This window comes from Lasioglossum baleicum, chromosome 1 (genome assembly GCF_051020765.1).
Source record: "Lasioglossum baleicum chromosome 1, iyLasBale1, whole genome shotgun sequence".
NCBI classification, from domain to species: Eukaryota; Metazoa; Arthropoda; class Insecta; order Hymenoptera; family Halictidae; genus Lasioglossum; species Lasioglossum baleicum.
Window position 1 is genome coordinate 13,461,138 of NC_134929.1, and position 23,660 is coordinate 13,484,797.

The following is a 23,660-nucleotide window of genomic DNA, read 5'->3' on the forward strand; positions in this document are numbered from 1 at the left end:
ATTCCTAACAAAGTAGAGAAGACCGGGGCTAAAAGTTACGGGGGTAGGTTGTTCCAATCATCATTTATTAAAAAGGAGAAAACGTGCGATTCGTTTTCAATCGTTTTTGTTATGAAAGTCCTTAGTTACGTACCAGGTAAGTAAATATTATCCGATCCTTACTTTTTGGTCTATTTAGATTATTTGATATCGATGTCACAGATTATTTTATCCTTATCGATCAAATGACATTTAAGAACATGTTGTAGTAGGGTTTATTAGTTATTTCATACCTAATAACTGAAATATTGTTGTAGATTCCCACGGAATGGCGGAGCGTTTGTTTAAAAACTTGTAAGTCGTTGATTGAACATCGTTTGTGTTACAAGTAATATGTTTTGTTACATACGTGGTTCTAAAAACCTATTACAATATTTTAATTTTAAGATTAGAATTTTAAAATATAATAAATTTAACAATAAATTACCCGTTAAAGATGAGAATATTTATACTGTTTCTACGTCATTTTATATGTTTCTTCAAAATCCGGACTTATAGCCCCAGTTTTCCCTACAGTTTATAAATAAATGGAATGGTTTACTTTTATTTTCTTTTTTTTAAGAATTCTGTGAACTTCTTGCCGGGGGTCGACAACTCCGCGACCAGTCCGGAACGTATTTCAAGCGAAGATTCACCTAGTGCTATACGACACACGTCAGAGGAGCGGTTCAAGTCACCAGGATGATCCGAGACGTTGATCCCCGAGGCTCTGTGATCCTAGAGATTCGAACGATGGACGCTCGACGCGTATCACTTTGTCTCTGCCACGCCTCTCCGGCAATTATTCATTCGCGAACGGGTAGAGGGAGGGGGAATTTACTTCGTCGAGTAATTAAGGGAATTCTAAGTGTCCGTTTGATAGACCCTCCGTTGTTTCTTCTTCCTCCCGCTTCGTCAGCGTTTTTCAAAGCGCTTCAACTTCCGGAAATCTCGTTATGCTCGCCAGCAAGAAAATGGAACGTCCACGTCGAAACGTGCCGAGTTAAAGCTTTCATGGCTAGTACGTGTAAGGAAGCGCTTGAAAATAGTATTACGCTTGTTCAAACGTTCTTCTCTTTCCGCTCTAAACTCTCTACCGGCTGTTTCCGCGTCGTTTCTCTCTCTTTTTCTCTCTCCCCGAATTCGACACGTTTTTTCACGTATGCACCGCACGTAGCGACAAATGCGAGAAATCAATATGCTCTGCGCATCGTTCTATTATTTATAAACGAGACGAACAATCCAGGATGCGCAGGAGTCTCATTTTTCATATTCAGTAAACGATTCGCATTCCGCTATTTATCATTCCATTAATCTGCACTTTTTTTACCCTCGTGTCAATCTGAAAAATTTTACCTCATACGTGATATTCCCGTTGTGATAAATGCGAAAGACCGGCATGCCGTGCGCCCGTTTTATCGTCAATAAATGATACGGACTATACCGAATGCACGAGGATTAATTTTTTATTTCTAATACATGCATACTAGAATTTGCTGTTCGCTGTTTGTCTTTGCGTTCAATTCAAACTTTCCGGAACTGTGGTTATTTTAGAACGGGGAAGCCACTCCGAACATGTTTCGAATTTTGATTGTTGATTCATATTAAACACTTTGTGTACCGGGTGATTCACGAGAAACGGAACATCTGAATAGTTCCGTTAGGCTTGAAGATAGAAGAAAATGTTGGAGAGGAAAGTTGTACTGCTAAAGGAGGCAAATATGATAATATAAAGAAATGTTCTGGTGCCACCAAAAGATCTTGAAAACGACAACAACAGAACATTTATTTATATTATCGTATTTGCCTCCTTTAACAGTACAACCTTTCTCTCCAACATTTTCTTCTATCTTCAAGCCTGACGGAGCTATGTAGGTGTTCTGTTTCTCGTGAATCACTCGGTATTCACATTTGCACCATATATATTTCAACGAAAAAATTAGTAAATATTCCTTGAATCTAAGGTAAATTATCCTAGAAGTTTGAAGAAGATCCTCTACATAGTCTCTTTAAAAAAATGGAAAAACGATTAATGAGATTATCTTATCCCGAATGACAGAAACTATTATAGAATGAAACAACAATGTGTTTCGTATATCAGAGGGTCAAGGATCGAAATAAATAATTCCGGGACCTCGACAGCGCTTCCACGTGTGTAGAAAGTTCGACCAAAGTCTCCGATGGCTCGTAATGCCTCCGACTCTGCGCGGACCGTAACTACTAGCGTGTTCGTTCAAAGCCTCGCCTCGCCGCAATGCGAGCACAACGCGTATGATCGTGTGGCCATTGGCCATAACTGCGGACTGGTTCCCGTGTTATTTATTTTATTCGCATGACAAATCTGTTTTCCACTGAACGAGGAACTTCTTCACGGTGAGCGGTCGCGCGCGCCGAATAAAGATTTATGGGAGCGTCTCTTTAATGGACGCGTTCGAACGACTCGGGCGTATAATCGCCTCGGTGTGCGAACACTGTCCGATGTATCGGTAGCTATAAAGAAGCAGCGGGACACTCGAACCAGGATATTTTCCCGTTTGTTAATTAATTTTTCCGGAGCGGTCTTGAAATATTCATCGGTACGACCTCGCGTATTCTCGTTCGCATATCGATCTGCCCGAGCAGCAGCAGAATAGAGGTCGTTCTTAAATTGCCAAGCCCGGAAAACAATGTAAAGGAACGCGGCCCGAGACGAGACACCGCTGGGGACGACGTGTTTCTGTCGGGAATGGCGACGCTGATGGAAAGGCATTGTCCAGGCCAATCGATAACGTTTTAGAGTAATAACCGCATCAATTTACGACGCACTCAAGCATTTTTACACCGCGCCGGCTACCCTGGTAGAGTTCGTCGCTGCGCCGGAGTAAACAGCGGCCACTTCGAAATTCAAGCGGGTTTAGCCAGAGTTGTTGGCGTCGAAATCTTGGCGGTCGCCAACTAGAGCTTCCGTCGAGAAACTAACTTCCCCATGGTTGCGTTTACACTCGGCGCGGCGCGGCGGTCAATTTCCAAGCATTCCTCTCGTTTATTCAACAGTCGTCCAACTGGCCTGGCCGCCTCCGCCCGGATAATCTCGTTTTTGTAACGGCGCGAATGAATTACTGTGACCCGCTGTAATAACCCCGGGGCACTGTTCTATTATGTATATGCTGACATTCGCGGACAAGCACACGGACAGGCACGCTACACGGTAATGGGATGGAATTTCGCGGGAAGGTCATTCCTCGGATGGCCTGGAAGCCTCGAATTTAGCTGACTTGGCACGCGTTTTCGTTAGAATCTCGCGGATATGGGCGCAATCATCGTTTGCATGCATGTCCATCGGCCAATTGTTTCGTAAAGCGAATTTACATAGTGAAAGCGGCCGCTCTCTCGCTCCTTTGATAAGACGGTAAGAAGCAATTGGATTACTATTCCCGTTGATGAAACGTTCCGCTCGACGGAAACTGTCTTAATGGCAGGCCCTAAGAAGCGGGTAATCGTCTGCGAAATATCGGAATCCGCAATATCGACGGACTGGATCGTACGGGGAGAACAAGTTAGCACATGGCCGACGCGCCGGCACATAGTTGCGCGTGTTATTAACAGAAGGGTGGGTCGTTAAATTTCCCACCGAAATCGGCCCTGTTTTACGAGCCACCCAAGCTTCGTGATAGACCCACTCCCTCCACGAAGTGTTCCTTCGTTGTGAACTTAGCCCCTACTTTGCCTGCTCGTCCGGCTGCTCGTAATTTTCACCAGGAGTTCTACGGCGCGAGGAAACCGCGAAGCAGGCAGGCGGAAAGTTTCCTCGTAAAATAATTTGACGCGCCAAAAAGCAATATGTTGTTCTACCACTGTGGCCCACGACTATAACAGTCCACATGGCTGACGGTAGGACTAATATTTCCGAAATTGCGGTTCGAGTGGTTTTCGAAACTGGGTGCACGATTCTGCTCCATTCGGTTTCGATTCTATTATGGATGGCTAAAACGGGTCTGAAAATATCTATGGGTACAGACGTAGTTCCAATCTACAGGAATCTAACCATGACATTTTAATTAAAGAATTTAATTAAAGCGCTTTTTATCAGCTGTCGAGAAGCTATTGCTAAACGAATCACTAAGAAACACACTAAAACTTTTTAGGGCATATTTTTAGCCTCTGCTTGGCACAGCTACACTGAACATGACTTGACTACAGTTGAAGACATCGGTATTTCCAGTGTGTTAATGTAGAGAAAAGCACTGTCCCCACTTATACGGTGTCTCCAACTTTACGACACAGTCCCTTACACTGAACACTTTACCTACCGGAAGCCTATTAATACGACTTTCAATAATTGAGCTGTACCAAAAGAAAGCATAGCAATTTTCTTTTACATTGCAATCTTAAATGAAACTATCAGACGACGTTATTGAGGGTGACTTGTTAGTTCACAATGAAAATTGCTGTTGCAATTGAAGGTACCGTTAAAAAGTGTTTAGCCACGTACCATAGATTTTTCAAAATTATGCGATAATCACCCATCGGTACTGTGTCAACACATTTTTGACGTTTGCACATTGTCCCAAAAAACCCCAGCATGTCAATGCACAGTGAGGTATTTGACCCGAAAAGTCAGCTACAACATTATGAAATCAAAAATGCATTTTTGCCAAGAGCAAATAAGGTCCGCCCTACTATGCAATGGTGGAATCCCAGACTCGCGACGAATCAAGCTCCAATTGAGACGGTCGAATGGTTCTAATTACGGTGTCATTGGCGATTGATACCGGGTCATCTGCTGCGCGATAACGCGCGAACGAATTATTTCGAGTCCGACTGATGTAACGCCGTCCGGTTCGCCGTATTGACCGATTGTGTTTCAATTTTTGGGAATCAGAGTAGCATATCGCGGGAAGCGAATTGATGAAACACTGCCTCGGCTATGCAACCGGTTAAAAATGCATCCGTTGCACGCTGGAACGAGGAAGTTCGAAGTCCAGACCGCGACACACTTTTCCGCTCGCGATTTAACCATGAATAATTCACGGAAAAGTGAATTGATTCGCCTTACACGGATGGACCCGGATTTTCTCTCTCTCTCTCTCTTTTCCTCTCGTGAATTATTCACGGACAGATCGCCGAAACGCCTTTAGGCGACCAACGCAAACATTTGTAAAGGTGATGTCGCTGGAGATGGTGGAAGGACACAAAGAAAAAGAGCAAACGCGAGAAAGTCACGACGTTGATGGAACTCGAACGGAAGCTAATCAGCAGCAGTGTCGCCAGAAAGTGCCGAAACCAGCACTCGAGGGGGTACATCATCTCACCGTGATTCCCCTCATCTGGCGATACTGGCCCCGAGGCCTGAGCCCAGAACACAATAGTAGTACAATAAACACAACCTGACGCCCAGCCAGGCATATCGGTATGATACCACTAACAATTGAATTGCAGAACTTGTTTATTTTTCATAATTTTTTCATGGAAGTGACGCTAGCTACTTCGTGGCGTTCTTCCGATTAGAAAAAGACTACACTCGATACAATTTGGACTGTGTCTAGTGGTTTTATTCGTAAAATTATTCGAAGAATTCGAATTCGATAAAAATCTTTTATCTTTTATTTGTTATTCGAAATTTTTATTTGAATAAAAATTTTGCCCAACTCTATATGGGAGGTATGCATGAGGGAGGATGAGGAAAGAGAATGGCAAAAAAGGATGGGGGAAGTGTTGGATGATGAGGGGGGAGGGGAGGAGTGGATGAGGTGGAGGAGCGGAGAGAAGGTGCGATGAAAGGAGAGAATGAGTCAGGAAGGATTGGGTGTACATATTTGGGATTGGGATAGATGGTGAGCGACCGAAAAAGAGGGTCACCGGTTAGGGAAGGTGGGTGTGTGTGTATGAAGTTTTAGTTTTAGTTTTATATGTAGAATAATTACCTATAAGCTATAGATATAAGAGTTATAAGATAACATAGCTTTAAGGAGGAAAGGCGGAAAAAGGAGGTGTTGTAAGAATTGTAATCCTTGAGGGGAACAATAAAGTTATATTCTATATATCTATTTATTGAAAAGCTTACAGGCAACTAATAAAATTCTTAAATCTTTATCGCTTAGGTAGCTAAATATTTTTTCAGTACAAAGAAATGGTAATTCATTAAGGCTTTTGAAGAGTGAAGGCAAAAACTTCTTCCTAACTTGTTTCATCAACTCTTCTCTTTCTACCCCTCTTCTAAATCGACTATCTATCATACTAGCATATATTGGAAACATTATCTTATAATCATCTGATTTCAAAGCCTTTACAATACTTTTATTTTTTGCTAATTCGCTTGTATTTTTTGTCAAAATATCGTAAAAAGAAGCACAGCTATTATCAATCTTCGTCCTCTTCATGATCTGTACTTCTGCATCACATTTGTTCAGAAAATGACTAATTTTGTAATCTCTACTAATCCACCACAAATTTCTTTCACTTACGTATAAACCTGCAGCTTTCATCTTAGCTATGTGCTGTTTAAGTAGTTTAGTAGTTGGAGACTTCACACGATGTGTGTTAGAATGAACTTTTATATCAGCTCCATTAATTAAAAGCAGTTCAATCATTTCTGTATCCCTTTTATTAATAGCGTAAAATATTGGAGTTGCTCCCTCACTATCTTTAGCATTAACGTTAGCTCCATATTTTAACAATAGTTTGGCCATTTTCACTTGCTTCTGCATGACTGCTTTATGTAGAAGCAGAAACCTTCTTCCAATACTTGAATTGGGAATGAGTAACATGTTAACATCAGCACCATCCGTCAGTATGTCTTCAACAATTTTCAAATTTCCATTCTCCACAGCAGCACATAGTACCTTAGGATCTTCTTTTATATCAGCTCCATTACTTAAAAGCAGTTTGATTATTTTTTTATCCTTGTTTTGAATCGCGTCAACTATTGGAGTTTTTTCTCGAGTATCTTTAACATTAACATTAGCTCCATAGTTTATCAATAGTTGCACCATTTGCAGTTGCTTCCTTAGAACTGCATAATGTAGAAGACTAAAGCTAAAGTACATATTGTCTAATGCATTAATATCAGCACCATTCTTCAGTAGGTCTTCAACAATTTCTAGATTTCCACAGCGAACAGCAGTACATACTACCTTAGGATCTTCTTTTATATCAGCCCCATTAGTTAAAAGCAGTTCGATCATTTTTGTATCCGTGTTTTGAATAGCGTTAACTATTGGAGTTTCTCCCTGACTATTTTTAACATTAACATTAGCTCTATAGTTTATCAATAGTTTTACCATTTGCACTTGCTTCCTTTTGACTGCTTCATGTAGAAGACTAAATCTAAAGTACATATTGTCTAATGCATTAATATCAGCACCATTCTTCAGTAGATCTTCAACAAGTTCTAGATTTCCACAGCGAACAGCAGTACATACTACCTTAGGATCTTCTTTTATATCAGCCCCATTAGTTAAAAGCAGTTCGATCATTTCTGTATCCCTGTTTAGAATAGCAGTAACTATTGGAGTTTTTTCTCGAGTATCTTTAACATTAACATTAGCTCCATAGTTTATTAATAGTTTGGCCATTTGCACTTGCTTCCCATCGACTGCCTTATGTAGAAGACTATGTCTAAAGTCTAAACCACCGTGTAACATGTTAACATCAGCACCATTCTTCAGTAGGTCTTCAACAAGTTCTTGATTTCCACATCTAACAGCAGTACCTACTACCTTAGGATCTTCTTTTATATCAGCCCCATTAGTTAAAAGCAGTTCGATCAATTTTGTATTCCTGTTTTTAATAGCGTTAACTATTGGAGTTTCTCCCTGACTATTTTTAACATTAACATTAGCTCCATAGTTTATTAATAGTTTGGCCATTTGCACTTGCTTCCCATCGACTGCCTTATGTAGAAGATTATGTATAAAGTCTAAACCACCGTGTAACATGTTAACATGAGCACCATTCTTCAGTAGGTCTTTAACAAGTTTTAGATTTCCACAGCTAACAGCAGTACATACTACCTTAGGATCTTCTTTTATATCAGCCCCATTAGTTAAAAGCAGTTCAATCATTTTTGTATCCCTGTTTTTAATAGCGTTAACTATTGGAGTTTCTCCCTGACTATTTTTAACATTAACATTAGCTCCATAGTTTATTAATAGTTCCACCATTTGCACTTGCTTCCTTTTGACTGCTTTATGTAGAGGCGGAGCCCATGTATAAAATTCTGTACAGTCAAAGAGTAACATGTTAACATCAGCACAATCTGTCAGTATGTCTTCTACAATTTTCAGATTTCCAGTCTCCACAGCAGCAAGCAGTATCTTAGGATCTTCTTTTATATCAGCCCCATTAGTTAAAAGCAGTTCTATCATTTTTGTATCCCTGTTGTAAATAGCGTTAACTATTGGAGTTTCTCCCAGACAATTTTTAACATTAACATTAGCTCCATAGTTTATTAATAATTTGGCCATTTGCACTTGCCTCCAATAGACTGCAGAATGTAGAATACTATTTCTAAACAATGAATTATCTTCTAATATGTTAACATCAGCACCATTCTTCAATAGGTCTTCAACAAGTTCTAGATTTCCATTCCGAATACTAGTAATAAGTATCTTCTCAGACATTTTTCCTCTGCAGAGTACTGCGATTTTAAAAGACCTTCTGTTGCTTTGATTATTAATATCAGGACAGTACTTAAAAACAGGCCTCAGAATTAAGAGTACGCAAGAGACACTGAGAGGCACAGAAAAATTTCGAGTGACCGGCAGCAGTGCTGAGATACTGATACTGATACTGTGCAAGACGCAAGAGTGCAAGATTTCACGCGCATGCACGGCTAAAACAGTAACGTAAATATCTATATGTATTATGATGAGGTACATATCTATAATACACCGTGATTGAGCCCAACCGTTTTGATACGATGGATGGCCGCTAGAGGCGCTGCGCGGAAAAACAGTAACGTATCTACTATTGGGTAGATGAAATGGGGTTCCTTGAGCACCCCGCAGAATTTTAAAAAATGTATATGATTTGATTCTGAAAAATGAATGTATAACAAGTGTATTTGTGTATATTTTGTAACTCGTAGGACACGTCCTGGAGTCTTTTTGTCCGGTAAGATTATTTCGATACATTCCCGCCAATATAACTGCCTCAGGGCTCTGGCCGCTCTGCTACCCAATAGTAGAAACGCTACTGTTTTCTCGCGCTTGCGCGAGAAAATTTGGGCACAATCGAAGCACTCTGTCCCTAGCACGCGCAGTGTGCCCAGATTCCACGTTTTTTTTCGCGCATGCGCGACTTTTCAGCCTCAATAAAGTACGCTTCGCGAGGAAATGTGGCACCTTGAGCGCCATGCCGAATGGAACTGATTATGAAAAACGAATAAATGACAAGTGTATTTGTATATATATTCGTATATACATATGAAATATTGAAATATAATATATATATATATATATTCAGATAATAATATAATTCCGACTTATTCTATTGTATTTAGAGGATGGGGAAGAGGAAAGGAGTGCTAAAATAATTAACCAAGATAAATAATAAACAACAAAATATTTTATTTGGCAAATTCAATACACGACTTCTTCAGCGGCAATATTAAGTGGACACGCTTAAAAATCGCATAACTTTTTAGAAATTGGTCCAAAGGACTTGAATTTTTTTAAGATGTTAGACCGACTAGTTCGCTAGAGAATAAGTAAACTAATCGTAATTGCAATCGTAATAAATTTTAGTTTACTTATTCTCTAGCGAACTAGTCGGTCTAACATCTTAAAAAAATTCAAGTCCTTTGGACCAATTTCTAAAAAGTTATGCGATTTTTAAGCGTGTCCACTTATTATCGCCGCTGACTGTAGCTGCCTCAGGGCTCTGCTACATCATCGCATCGGCCGCAACATAGCTACGTTACTGGTTTGACGCGCATGCGCGAAAAAAAACGTGGAATCTGGGCACACTGAGCACGCGTGCTACTTCTGGCCATGCCTGCCGTAGACCACGGTGTCCGTGCCGTGGACTGGTCTGGTCATCAGAGAGGAGGTACATCATCTTACCGTGATTCCCCTCATCTGGCGGCACTGCCGTGGCCTGCCGTGCAGTGATGCCATAATGAGCTCCAAACGGAGCTCCCGTACTCCCCTACATACCCCTTCCACTATTCCATTCCAGCACCGTGCGCAGGCGCACACTCCACGGTCCCCATCGCGCACGTGCAACGTATCTCCCATTCGTCCCACTCATTCCCCGTCATCAGAGAGGGGGTACATCATTTCACCGTGACTCCCCGCATCTGGCATCACTGCTGCCGTGGTGTACGGGAGTGATGCCAGAATCGTGGGACGTGGTATTTTTCCCCTCCGCTGGGTCAGTCGGCTCGACCCCCACTCTGACGTACCATCGGCTCCTTACGTTGCTTCTACTGGTCATCAGAGAGGGGGTACTTCATCTCACCGTGATTCCCCTCATCTGGCGACACTGATCGGCAGTCCTTGAGTTAGGTTGATGGCGACGAATCGTCGGCCACCTAGAAATACGAGAACGTCGATAGCCTAGAACGTTGTACATCTGTCATTCGTGGCTTGTATATTACTGCTAGACCGAGAAATATCGCTTATCTACGGAATTATCGACAGCCGACAGCGGGCGACATCGACATCGCCCGATATGGCAGGCAAACGAGAATATTAGAAATCGAACGGGGCAAGTGATGCAATAAAACTGGAGTGCCTGTCTCGGAATTTAATAGCCGTGTACCTCGAACAGTTACGACGAGAAAGAATCATGTGCACACGCTTGGTCCAGCCCGCGAAACGTTACGGCCGAACGTAAAACGTGGAGGATCGCAGTGAACGGATCCTGAATCGAGTTAATCTTCATCATTTTATTTGGCTCCTGGCTAATGAAGCATTCACGCCAGATGGGGAACGTTGAAAGACAGTACGAGGGACAGAGAAAATAGCAGAGACGAAGAGAGAGAGAGAGAGAGATAGAGAAAGGTATAGCGCTGAGGTATAGTCCGATGAAATAGTTCGGCAATCAGAGAAGCCCGAGGAAACGGCAGAGGAAGCCGGAGACGGATTGAAACAGGGAGAAGTTCCAGCAGGCTAATTATAGGAGTTCATTTCACGTCGGCCTTTAATCGCTCGATTACGAAGGACAAAGAGCATCCGTTATAATGGCCGGGTGAAGGTGTATTGAGTCTAGAATTTCGAACGATATCTACAGTACGACCCGACTACGCGAATATTAATCTCGCGACCGGAACCGCACCTTGAATAGATGTATCTCGCGGAAACAAACCGTACGTTGTGTTTCGTTGTAATTTATAGACACACGTTTATTTTCGTCCAGCGTAAGCCTTTATAATTGATATGTTCATACTGATCCTCGAACTTCTTTTAGTGCCCCCGGACTTCTCGCATGTAGCCGGCAAGCAGATTCTATATATTGAGGATGGAATCGAAAATCGTAGTCTCCCTCCCGTGTTTGCCATTACATTAATCAGCGAAAATAATCAATGCGATCAATGTGAAACTGTCGCACGAATTAAATCGCCGCCGATCGGGGCAGTTTCCTTTGTACCGCGCAATGCAATCCATGCGCGCCAAATGCTTTTGTTCCTTTTTTTAAAATGATGTGTTGGCTGCGTCCACAGCATAAAAAAAAATAGAAATCCGTTCATCGACAGAACTTGTAACGAAGTCCGTAACAACGCTGCGAGTTACGCCACTGTTCCGGGTTTTTGCATCCGACGTTCCATTGAAAGAAGTAATTGAACAGTGAAACATTTTATAACGAACCGCGGCAGTCCGACACGGCGGGTTTTATCAATAACGTTACGCCGGTTTTTCTCTTCGCGCGCGGGAAGGAATGTGTGTGTATTAAAAATGTACACGTAACCCGGGGAAAAACTGAGAAAAACTGACACAAAGGGGTAGAGTTAAGACAAGGGAGATAAATACTGTTCTCTCTATATGAGTGCGTTAAAAGGGTGGAGCTCGGCCAGTTTCATTTTCAGAAGTTTCTGGAGCTCGGGCTTACCAGACAAAGCCACCTTTTCCCTTTTACAACCTTCCTTCTGGCTCCTTATTCCGTTCTCATCAATGTATGTGAGCTACATGCACGATAGGCTTTTCTATTCAACTAAGTAGGAAAGATCGTTAACGTTATTAATCTCAATTATAGTAAAATATAGAGCTCGCCACGTGGCGAGACACCATAGCTATATAATTCCACTCTACCTTAGGAGGAAGATTAGTCGTTCAATTATCCTACCTCTCGACGTTCATACAACTAACCAAAATGTTCATTTTAGCGAATAAAATTATTGTATTTCAATATTTTTGCTTGAGAGAGCTGTTTAAGTCTATCAGATATTATTGTACGTTCGTAATCAGCGCCGAATATTTCGCGGGCAGCGTGCGTGAACGGATTAAAATACTCGTATTTCATTGGTCGAATCGACTCCGTCTTAGCCAATGAGAATGTCGCCATCAAACTGTGCGCATTGAGCTTTTGTTTATTGCGCAGCCTCCATCCACTTTTCGAATGGAGCAGAACGATTTGGAAAATGCAGAAAAATGATAATGTACTTATAATTTATTGCTTTTTAATGCATATATGTACTTTGAGTTCCGATAAAACTCTATTACTGCTCTATCATTTGACATAATTGATGTTTTCGGTTTGTGTACATCAGTAGTGTCTTGTATCCAGTTTCAACTGTTATACAATAACGATACATTTTATTTGCTGATCGGATCATACACACATGATAAATACTTGCTTATGAACACAAAATGTAAAAAAATATGAAAGAATTTAAAATACATCGCTTATTAATGCAATTTATTGAACTGGTTCATGTAGCGGTGGGGGTTGATACTCTGTCTGGATTTATTGCGGAGACAATTCGCGGTTCTATTAGTTGGGCAATATTTATTGTTATAGTATCATTGAGCGTGAGTTCTTCCTCGTCTTCGATCAATGTAAATTTGCCAACTGGTACTTGAACCTCGGATACGCCGTCTGTGAAAAATCCATTCTTTGATTGTACAAAATTTATTGCTGCGTACAATGACTTCGAATTTACTTACGTAATACTTTGAATGTGTACAATAAACTTTTTGGACAATAAGATACCACTTCTGCCACAATGAACTCTGAAACTTGTGGTGTATAGTCCGAGCCAATTTTCAGCATCTGAAAATTCATTTGTATAAATATACAGTGCCAGTCATGTTGACTATTTAGAATGCTTACCTTGAAGGCGATAACACATTTCAGTTCAGGTTTCGTTAAGAGAATTGGGCAAGCTTCGAGATCTTTGCTCGTTAATTGCTTCCTCTCTTGCAATTTTTTGAGTAAATTGTTACCCTTGCTTTTAGTCTCGAGGGAAGCATTAAGTCGAGTCTCTTCATCGGACATATTTTCAAGTTTGATCTCTTCCTTCACCTGTGAGTTTGTGAAAGTAACCGGCGTAGGATTGTGACCCAGCGATAATAGGTTAGCGAGCTCATGAGAAGGTGCTACTTCGTTAGGGTAAGATCCATTCATCTTTTTGTTTGGCGTATTTGGCTTTGCTACTGTTTCTGGAGAGTCTAAATTATCAAACCTTATATGCTTGCTGGTTGAAATCACATAAGTATTTATTATTTTGGGCTTCACGGTAACAATCTCATTTTTAACAGATGGTTTAACCTCCTGTGTCTTCTTCTTTCGAGTGCGTTTTCGTTTTCTTTTCGAACGTAAATTGTTGTCTATATTAAAATCTGTGAGTGTCATTCCATCTACTTTTGAGTCGCTTGTACTGTTCGTTTCATCTTCTGTCCTTTCGCACAATGTACTAGTTTCTAAAGCATCTGAAACAATATTTTTACATATAGCATTATCTAGTTAGGAGCAAATTGATAACTCAAAAGATTTTACCACTTTGGGACCTATCTAAGACTTCAATTAATTCATTCTTCTCAACAACAGTTGGTTCTGATTGAACTAGGTAAAACTGAGTCTGCGACTCTTTGTGTACAACCGAATCATTAACTGTCTCCGTCTTTGTACAGCTGCTCTGAACTTCTGGTACTGGTGATCTACTTCTGGTTACTCTTGTAGGTAGATCTGTTTCGCTTTGGAGTCCTGTTCCTGGGCAAACTCTGTAATAATTTAGTAGAATTTTTGGTCACTTATATTTATACCAAATTGTTGTTTACATGCTAGTGTTTCAGTAGTAGTTCTGACAGATAAAATATATAATTTTATATATTGTCTTAAGTATATTTACTTAAAAATGATCATTTAAATACAATTCATAAATATAATAAGCAAGGACCCTTACAGTATTGTCTCATTCTCCTTGAGAACACGAATATCCTCGTTAGGTGGTAGGTATTCAGCCTCATTTAGCAACAAATGAAACGGTTCTTTGATGCTAAACAACTTTGTAATGTGGTCCATTGCGTGAGCGATATGCAGCATCCTCGTGCTGTCGACGAAAATCCAGCAAAACCGACGAACATCATTGTAAAATTTACATAAATCTAGTTTAATACGAAAATTTGACCGGCACATTTTTACTGTCGAGGTTAGGTTTCATTGACTTTTCGAAACGTGCATATGTAGTGCTCTATTTCCCTGTCGGTCGATGGAAGAACCACAATCTCGTCAGAGTCAGAGATTCCATTACCATTCAGTGTCAACATCCAACACTAACATGAGATAAAATTTTATACTCCATTCGCATTACGTGTATTTAATATGATTTGACGGGAACAAACATACGCGATGCTTTGATCTGGTCGGTGGCCTGTGTCCTGTGCACCGACGCCAGCTCCTGTGCTATTCAGCGGGACCAGTAAGCGGGCGCGTGCGGGCGCCACCGACGAGATACTATTAAAGACTGCCAGCCCCTGTGCTATTCAGCGAGCCCGGTAACGGGGCGCAACGGGCGCGGGGATAACGTGAAAGTTACAGTAATCTGATATACCACATCGCTAAAAATTCGAAATAGTGCCACAATAATGCCAAAACATCGTCTGAAATATGGCGGAGAATGTAACATTTAATAATAATCGATATAGTTTCGTGATAATTCGCATTCTCACCGATGCATCGCGTCGAGAATCTCCTCAGTGGTCTTCTTCACCGACAAAATGCCGTCGTTGGCCTTCTGTTTCTCTGGATGGAGCCAGAATATATCCTAGAGGGCGTAAGAAACACCGAAATATTCGGGCTCGCCAACGCCAACTCCCATAAGGGGGCCGTCTCCCAGCAGATGACGGTCGCGCGTGAACACTCACACACCGCTAGAGTACACTCACACACCGCTAGACCACGTATACGTACGCGAGAATTGCTAGGATCAGGGAAATGCCTTCTGATTTCTCGATAATGCAAAGACGGGGGTTTTTATTAGTCAAAATCGCTAGATGAAAGATCAATCTAGTTCGCTGTTTGCTTCAAAAGTCGTTCTTTTACGTTTCCGAGCAATGATTTTGCAATATTCGGCTGCATGTTGCCCGTCGGAGAGGCTAGTACGCCGGCGTGACTGCAGCGCCATCTGACGGGCAACATGCGACGGGCAACATGCAGCCGAATATTGCAAAATCATTGCTCGGAAACGTAAAAGAACGACTTTTGAAGCAAACAGCGAACTAGATTGATCTTTCATCTAGCGATTTTGACTAATAAAAACCCCCGTCTTTGCATTATCGAGAAATCAGAAGGCATTTCCCTGATCCTAGCAATTCTCGCGTACGTATACGTGATCTAGCGGTGTGTGAGTGTACTCTAGCGGTGTGTGAGTGTTCACGCGCGACCGTCATCTGCTAGGGGCAGTCTCCTCGTCGGTGTCCTGTGTTTCGTGCCTCAAGCGATCTGAAATACCGATATCGTTAACAACATCTTTATTTCTTATGCCCTCTACGGTGACCAACGGTAAATGTTGAAACTAGATCCACGTCACCGACGAATAGTATCTCGTCGGTGTCCACGTGTATGGTTTAACGAGGCACATTACCCAAGTTTAACACCCTGATTTTAATAAAATTTGTACAGGATGTAGTTTGTTGGAAAATATTTGACACAAATTGTTTTTTCGCTTCTGACATTCATGTTAAGGGGGTGAAAATAGCCCTCAAAATTGGGGGTAAAAACTCCATTTTTGTTAACATCTTGGTTATATTTTATATTTTACAAAGGGTTTAGGACAATGATTCTCAAAAATTTGGGTTTTTTGATCATGTTGATAAATTTCTAATATAAATGTCTAATACTTTTCAACAAACTGTATACTATATAAATTTCATTAAAGTCGGTGTGTTACATTCATATGGTGAATGCTACAGGTTCATTACAGCTATGTATTCAGACAACAATTCGGATAATTTGTGAAACTGGAATTCAATTCAGCCACTAACAAGATGTCTGATGCAGACTTTAACGACTACTCAAAGTTCTCCTGTCCTTCTATAGTAAGGGATTATGTAAATAAATGAATTAGTTGAAAGAAAACTGCAGCGAATAATATTATATGTATATGTATAGTGTATAGTATTTTATTCGATCTATTTAATTATTGATGGAAACACTTTAACTCTCGTTGAACTTGATTATTCATTAATCAAACCAAATATTTCAAGTGGAATTTACCATATTCCGAGGGAGACATCTTGTGATTGTTACGTTACATATCATGACTAAATGAACATGTTTTCTCATTACATATGTATAGTTTGGGAGGTAATTGATGTGTAAAGTTATTGATACTATCATTATAATTTCTGTAGATACTCAGGAAAAGTAGGATGTGGAGTGTTCAGGTGTTCTGACTTCACAAATATAAACATTTTTATACAATGAGGATTCAGTGGGTCAAGAAACGAAGACAGTCGGTGTCCATGGAAGTTGAATATGACATCCATCTTTTATTTAATTTCTGATAACGCGATGATACAAAGTTAAGAGCTTATACTACTAGTGTTCTGTCGCCAGATTACTTCGTCCGGAGCTACGCTAGGAATTTAGTCACAGTCGCGTCGCGAGCACCAGACCCGATGTTCGTTTCCATCGGTGGAAACGGTCGGGTTTTTTGCCCGTTCAAGTCGTTCCTCGATCTAGACAACATTAAATCTAAAATAACACGAAGGTAACGGGATCGCAAAAGTCCAGATGAATAGGTGTATGCATCAGCAGAAGGTACGCTTACATATACAATCCTCCTAGCAGTACCGGAAAGCTTCGACTCGAACGCGGTTTACATTCAAATTGATTTATCATCCTGTTATCGTGATGCGCAATATTTCAGTGGTTCATGAAACCCATAGATCGCGGGCAGCACCGCCCGCGGCCGTTTAACCTTGTCTATTTATGTAAAATTATGGCCCAATGTGGGCTTCGATTCGACGAGATATCCACATCACAATATGTATTCTGTTATTTACATAGACTCTCTACATTTATGCTAACGAAGTTATATATCTATATTTATAACGAAGTATATATATTTATATTTATCTTTATCATTATATTTATATTTATATTCATATTTATATTTAAATTTACCATTATATTTATATTTATATCTATATTTATATTTGTATTTGTATTTATATTTATATATTGTATGTATATCGTAATATAAAGATGACACTCCGTTTCATTTTTCCCAAAACGATATAATTACAACATGTCCGACAAACGGGAAATACATACAATAATAAATGCTCGCGGGCTAATCTTAAAATCAACGATCGTTGCATATGGTTCGCCGAATATTTTTCTTCGTGGATGTACGTTGCCGGCAATAAACGATAGTATTTCGGTGTCTTTCAGCGTGCAGCGCGTACCGGTTTACACTATTTAGAATATTTAAAAAGCTAATCCGCGATCGAACAGAGCTTGTACTTGGCATTACAGGCGTTCGGCCTGAACGTTATTGTACTTACAAGTAACTCAGGCTCGGGCAAGGCAATCGTGTACAAGAATGTTTACTGATTATCGTAATTGACAAATAATTCGATATTCCACGTGAAGAAGGGAGAGATTCAGATATATAGAAAGAGAGTGAGACAGAGAGCGGTGTTCGCGTTATGTACAGCCGCAGATTATGCTGATCGATAATGTATATTAACGCTGGAAGCACCGGATGGGCGAAAATATTTATTCTAAATTTATTCGGTTTGAAATTTTGATAGACGAGTGTTTGTAATTTTGATAGTAAGGGGTAGAGCTCGCTTTCAGTGGTCGGCATTCCCAGCGTTAATTGCACAGTTGATCTTCATATTATATGCTCTTAAATAAATTACAGAGGACAAGAGCGTGGGCGGCGATAGGAATTTATTCGACTGTGGCCAACGATGCTTTATAAAACGGTGCTTCATGAACGTAGCGCGTGTTTCTTGTAACGGGTAATAAGATATAGCGAGTTGGGCAGTGGGAGAGAAAACCCTGAAGTAGGATATTGTACGGGACACCCCGACGCATCCGAAAAAAGATTGGACACGGTTTCGTAATTCGGAATAATTGTTCAACGTTCATGCCCGAGACAATTCTAATTTGGTCGATTCTTTAGCGACGCGAACAATCTAGACGCCCGCGGCTCGAAACAGACGGCGCGGCGGGGGCGTTCGAAATTTCTCATCGGATTCCAATTTCCATAAATCTAAACAAATATCCGCAGTTACCGGTTGGAAGGGAGAAATATTCCGCGACGCTTAATAATCAGACTGCAGATTTTGTGCGTTCATTGTTAGCAACACGTACGATAAACTTTAACGTAGATTGTATAGACTAGCTGAAGAAAGGTATCGTTTTGTAAATTGATTCGTGAGATGGGTGTTTGAATGGAGATCCGCAGTCTACTGGAAATCGAGGAGAAAATAGTGAGCACACCGAGCACGTAGACCTGCGCTAAGTACACCGAATTAATCAAACAGTGAAACATCTATGTATATGGAGAGGTTGTCCCCGATTCCGCGCAATGCGCAATGTTTCTCCCGGTCGCCTCTTCGGGGTCGGATCGGGTCGAGTCGAGTTGTTCTTTGGGGTCATCGAGAAAATTGGAACCGGAGGCCCGCGGCGCGGCGCGCCGGAACAAGATATTAGCGGCGTTCATTCACGGAGAAGCTCCTCTCGAGCCCTCTCTTTCCGGGCCACGCGCACGTCGTCCCTCGAATTCCTCGGAGGCGGCGTGGCGCGGCGTCCGAGAGAATCGGTCGCGAACTCGGGGGAGATTTCATTGATCGATCCGAGCGAATGGAAATCACTGATCGTGTTCGGATCGACGCCGAGCATAACTCCCCTCATCCCCCGACGTGGAAAGGGCTGATCGTTCCCTCGGCTGAGACACGGACCGAGCCAGACCCTTACGAGAGAATGCAGGAATTCCTCTTGGACTCGGACCGCTCGCGGATCTGCTGCAGGTGCTGCAACTGCGCCGGCGATGGCACGTGAGCGCTGCTGCTGCGGGAATTCAAATGCTGCGGGGGAGGCAACGATTGACGCCGACGACGACGAAGAGCCGGGCTCAGGTTGTACTTCAGCTTTGCCTGGATCAGCAGCTCCTTGAACACCTGCGAGATGTTTGTGTTATCTTTCGCAGACACCTCCACGAAACCATTCTCCCACGTGACCGTCACCAGCTTCCGCGTGTTTTCCGTGTCCACCTGCAGATGAAATTCAGTCATTAACGTGTTGGCAATTGATCTAGGGAGCACTGGGAACTATGTTAAGGTTAGATCTCCTAAGCGCGTCTGGACGCAGCGTTTTGCGATCCTGGAGTCTCCTATATTCGTCACGAATGCAAACTGCGCTTAGGAGATCCTACCTTTACAGTGGGTGATCGAATAGCTAGACACTTGTGTAGATTATAATGATTAGAGCTTCTGCGACCTTTAAAGAATTGCCAACAAACATATTTAGTAGATTCTATTAAAGTATCAATTATCAAGTAGTACGTCTAAAGGTGCACCAATCAAACTGAAGTTTTAAAAGTTTAAGAAGAAGGGCAACTCACAGCCCGTTCCGTGGTGGCCAAGTCGACCTTGTTGCCGACAACGACGATGGGCACGGCGCCCTTCGCGGTGTAGATCTGCGCTTTAAGTGTCTCGACTTCGCTGAAGGTGTTTGCGTCATTGACGTCGTAGACGAGGATGAACGCGTCGGCGGACTTGATCGAGAGGTCCCTCATCGCCGGGAACTCGTACGAGCCGGATGTGTCGAGGATATCGAGGGTCAAGTGCACCCCGGAGACGTTGAAGTCGCCGTGGTGCATCTCCTCGACGGTTCGCTTGTATTTCGGTGTGAACGTGTTGTAGAGGAACTGATTGATGATGGCGGACTTGCCGACCTTCGCGGCGCCCATCATCACGATCTTGTGCCTTATGTTGTTGTCGGCCGGTTTACCGCCGCCGCTGTCCGATTCCGACAACCTCTCGTTCCTGAAACAATCATCGATCCGGTCCGAGTTTATTTCGGGCTGACGAAGCCTAGCCGGGCTTTCTCATCGGGTTGATGACGGTCGCGCCACAGACGATCAAACCGTCGCGTCGCGCGCGGTAAACCGAAATTAGAGCCTACCGGAGGAAATAAAATTTCTTGATGTCCTCCTTCGGCTAGAGTCGGGAGGATCCTAACGAGGGCTGAGGTTCGAGCTAAAAGAGGCAAAAGAAGCGTCACGCGTTTAAGAGGACAACGGCCCCCCGGTTGAGAGAATAGCGCTAATGAACGTTAAAGATCCCTTTCACCGGCATCCATGCCGTTATTGAGCACGCGTTTTGTGTCTGTCCTGGATTCGTGCGACCGTTACATCGCGGCCTCTGTACTGTCTTCTATCGCGGTAGCGGCAGCTGTGCTCTTTGCTTGCACCAGATAACAACTGCCTCTACCCCTAAGTATATCTTCGTCTTCGTCTTCGTCTTCGTAATCATCCACGCTTATTACAGGAAGGAGTCGGGCCGTGGTTATTACCGCCCGCACAAAGGAAGGAGAGCCGAGCTTCCCTTTTTGCGAAGTCTCGCCGCAAAATTAAAGCTCGGCCCGCCCACCAAGAGCGAGTCAAGAGAGGCCAGAGATGAAGAGGCCGAACGAAAGGAGGCAGAGAGCCTAGCTGGGACCCGCGGGGTAAGTGGTTGAAGGTTGAATGTGTTTCAAGCACTGCGCTAGACGCTGCCTCTTGCTCGTTTTGGTCGCGTTTCTATGTTCCACGCCGTTACACAACTTCCTCGCTTGCAGCCCGTCGATATTCGAAACGCAAGACACTTAAGGGGGTAGTCTACCCTCGATTTGTAACTAGAAAATAACTAGAATCTTACTAGATTTTGGGTCGAAAATATGGGTTTGCTGGTTTTCAGTTAGTGTCCTTATTTGAGCAAATTTTGGGCTGGGTGAGGGCTCATTCGAAAGAGGAAGGTTCACCGCAGGGGGCTCTGGTCATGAGGTTAACGAGAATATGTTTATATCTAATAATATTAGTGTCCAAAGTAGAGTAAAAATCTAGGAAAAAAAACCAGCAGATTTCAATGCATTTTTCTGTCTCCAAAAGACTTTTTGACTGATGGGATGACCAGAGCCCCATGCGGTGAACCTTCCTCTTTCGAATGAGCCCTCACCCAGCCCAAAATTTGCTCAAATAAGGACACTAACTGAAAACCAGCAAACCCATGTTTCGAGCCATTTTTCTAGTAAGATTCTAGTTATTTGCTAGATATTTGCTATTTACTAGGATCTTACTAGATTTTGGGTCGAAAACATGGGTTTGCTGGTTTTCAGTTAGTGTCCTTATTTGAGCAAATTTTGGGCTGTGTGAGGGCTCATTCGAAAGAGGAAGGTTCACCGCATGGGGCTCTGGTCATCCCATTAGTCAAAAAGTCTTTTGGAGACAGAAAAATGCATTGAAATCTGCTAGTTTTTTTCCTAGATTTTTACTCTACTTTGGACACTAATATTATTAGATATAAACATATTCTCGTTAACCTCATGACCAGAGCCCCCTGCGGTGAACCTTCCTCTTTCGAATGAGCCCTCACCCAGCCCAAAATTTGCTCAAATGAGGACACTAACTGAAAACCAGCAAACTCATGTTTCCACCAAAAATCTAGTAAGATTCTAGTAATTTTCTAGTTACAAACCGAGGGTAGACTAGCCCCTTAAGGTAGCAATAGACTACACGTGACGGGATAATTGTGAGTTCCTACCTTTAATTGCGTCGGCGATTGAGACGATGCACAGTGGGGTATTTAGCCCGAAAAGTCGGAAAAAGTCGATTTCAAAATTTTGCGTAAGTCGTAAAATTATTGCTGTCCAACGTAGTTAAAGGTCTGAAGAATAAGGCTTTAGTATTGTTTTCTTTTTATTTGTACACCCGTGAAGTACCCTACTTTTTCTTGTTCTGATTTTTTGATTTGAAACAGCGCAGCGTTCATTCATTAGCGATTTTGTAAGTGTTTTAAGCAAATTGTGCAAATTCTTACGTTACACGAGCTTTTCAAGTAGGTGTACAGAGCACTTTCACACAGATTTCATTACGTTATCATCTAAGTTATTAATATTTGTACATAATCAATTGTTCTGTGAGTTTTTTACGATTATGAAACTTCATTGACGATTTCGTTATATTGTTCAGTAATATCCGGTGTTCTTTCTGATATCATTACATTTGATAAAGGTATGTGATCATAAGTAGCAAAAAGAATTAGTTCCAGATTTACACAGATTGAAGATGAACAGTATTTAAACATCTACAAACTTCTATATATAGAATTTCAAATAAAATTTTGTTTCAACACAAGATAAGAATCATTTTGATCTTTTAAATGTTAAAATTAATTTTTGATTTTATAATGTTATAGTTGACGTTAAGACAAATAGAACGACCTACTATATTATGATCTTGAACACATAAATAACGCTAAAATAGTTTCTTTCCCACTTTTCTGGCTTTTTCAAATACCCCACTGTGAGGTGAGGAATGTGGTGCATTACTGGAAATATTTGTAGGTTTCTTCTCCAGTCCATTCTCAACACATTATCCAATATCGAGTATTTAAATACGTAAAACAACTTAGCAGTGCAGTAATATCTTTCTAATTATGATATAGTACGGATTGACATGTTCCTTTAAAGTACGAAAAATCGCGAATAAAACTCAATCTGTAAAATGAGTGAATTATCGCTCGAAGATCTTTCACGGAACTATTTCTATTGAGCGTTAAGGAGATTGAAGTTAAATGAAAATTTCCTCCCTTCACTAGTCTTTTCAGTGAATTAAAAGAGTAATGAAATTGCACCATATTCTGCTGGCCATCGTATTTCATGGACTTTAAATCGTATAAAATGTAACCAAGAAAAATCTTCAGTCCACCACGTCGCCAAGTGGTGCATAAGAATTAACACATTGAATATTCGCACGAAGGAGAATAAATATTTCCAGTAGTGTATGGACGAGATAAGAATTTTACATAGAAGAGGATTCTTCTGCAACAGAATATAGAATATAGGAATTTTATTTCTGTAACATTTTCGAAAAATATCTTAAAAATGAGATACTATAAAAATTTCAATTTTATTCCACACCGAAAGTTTTCAATACTTGAAGTATCGAGCGATCAAAGAGACTAGATTTTATTTTTATATAATAAATTCCCAACATGAGTTTATGA

The 23,660-nt window shown here is 41.5% G+C and overlaps 3 protein-coding genes across 3 annotated transcripts in view; all 3 read right to left on the reverse strand.

The window, feature by feature from the left end:
- Positions 1-6,026: 6,026 nt before the first annotated feature.
- LOC143211647 (uncharacterized) lies at positions 6,027-8,894 on the reverse strand. Its single transcript, XM_076429491.1, has one exon. The coding sequence runs from the start codon at positions 8,874-8,876 to the stop codon at positions 6,042-6,044; it is 2,835 nt and encodes a 944-aa protein (XP_076285606.1). The 5' UTR covers positions 8,877-8,894; the 3' UTR covers positions 6,027-6,041.
- A 3,702-nt stretch (positions 8,895-12,596) lies between these two features.
- Positions 12,597-14,912, reverse strand: LOC143208805 (uncharacterized). Its single transcript, XM_076423639.1, has 6 exons — positions 14,785-14,912; positions 14,342-14,711; positions 13,936-14,159; positions 13,270-13,868; positions 13,104-13,209; positions 12,597-13,035 (listed from the first exon to the last, which is right to left on the reverse strand). The coding sequence occupies exons 2-6, from the start codon at positions 14,572-14,574 to the stop codon at positions 12,869-12,871; spliced, it is 1,329 nt and encodes a 442-aa protein (XP_076279754.1). The 5' UTR covers positions 14,575-14,711; positions 14,785-14,912; the 3' UTR covers positions 12,597-12,868.
- A 1,939-nt stretch (positions 14,913-16,851) lies between these two features.
- The window catches only part of LOC143216762 (ras-related protein rapA), a 62,102-nt gene continuing 55,293 nt past the window's right edge, over positions 16,852-23,660 (reverse strand). Inside the window, exons 3-4 of the mRNA XM_076440178.1 lie at positions 20,018-20,441; positions 16,852-19,667 (exon numbers count right to left, since the gene is read on the reverse strand). Coding sequence (XP_076296293.1) covers positions 19,368-19,667; positions 20,018-20,441 — 724 coding nt within the window. The 3' untranslated portion in view covers positions 16,852-19,367. The remainder of the gene's footprint in view (positions 19,668-20,017; positions 20,442-23,660) is intronic.

Coding starts and splice junctions, on each gene's coding strand:
- LOC143208805 (XM_076423639.1), bottom strand. CDS start 14,574: ATGTGCCGGTCAAATTTTCGTATTAAACTAGATTTATGTAAATTTTAC. Junction 14,160..14,341: donor AAGGAGAATGAGACAATACT/GTAAGGGTCCTT, acceptor AAATTATTACAG/AGTTTGCCCAGGAACAGGAC. Junction 13,869..13,935: donor CTTAGATAGGTCCCAAAGTG/GTAAAATCTTTT, acceptor ATATTGTTTCAG/ATGCTTTAGAAACTAGTACA.
- LOC143211647 (XM_076429491.1), bottom strand. CDS start 8,876: ATGTACCTCATCATAATACATATAGATATTTACGTTACTGTTTTAGCC.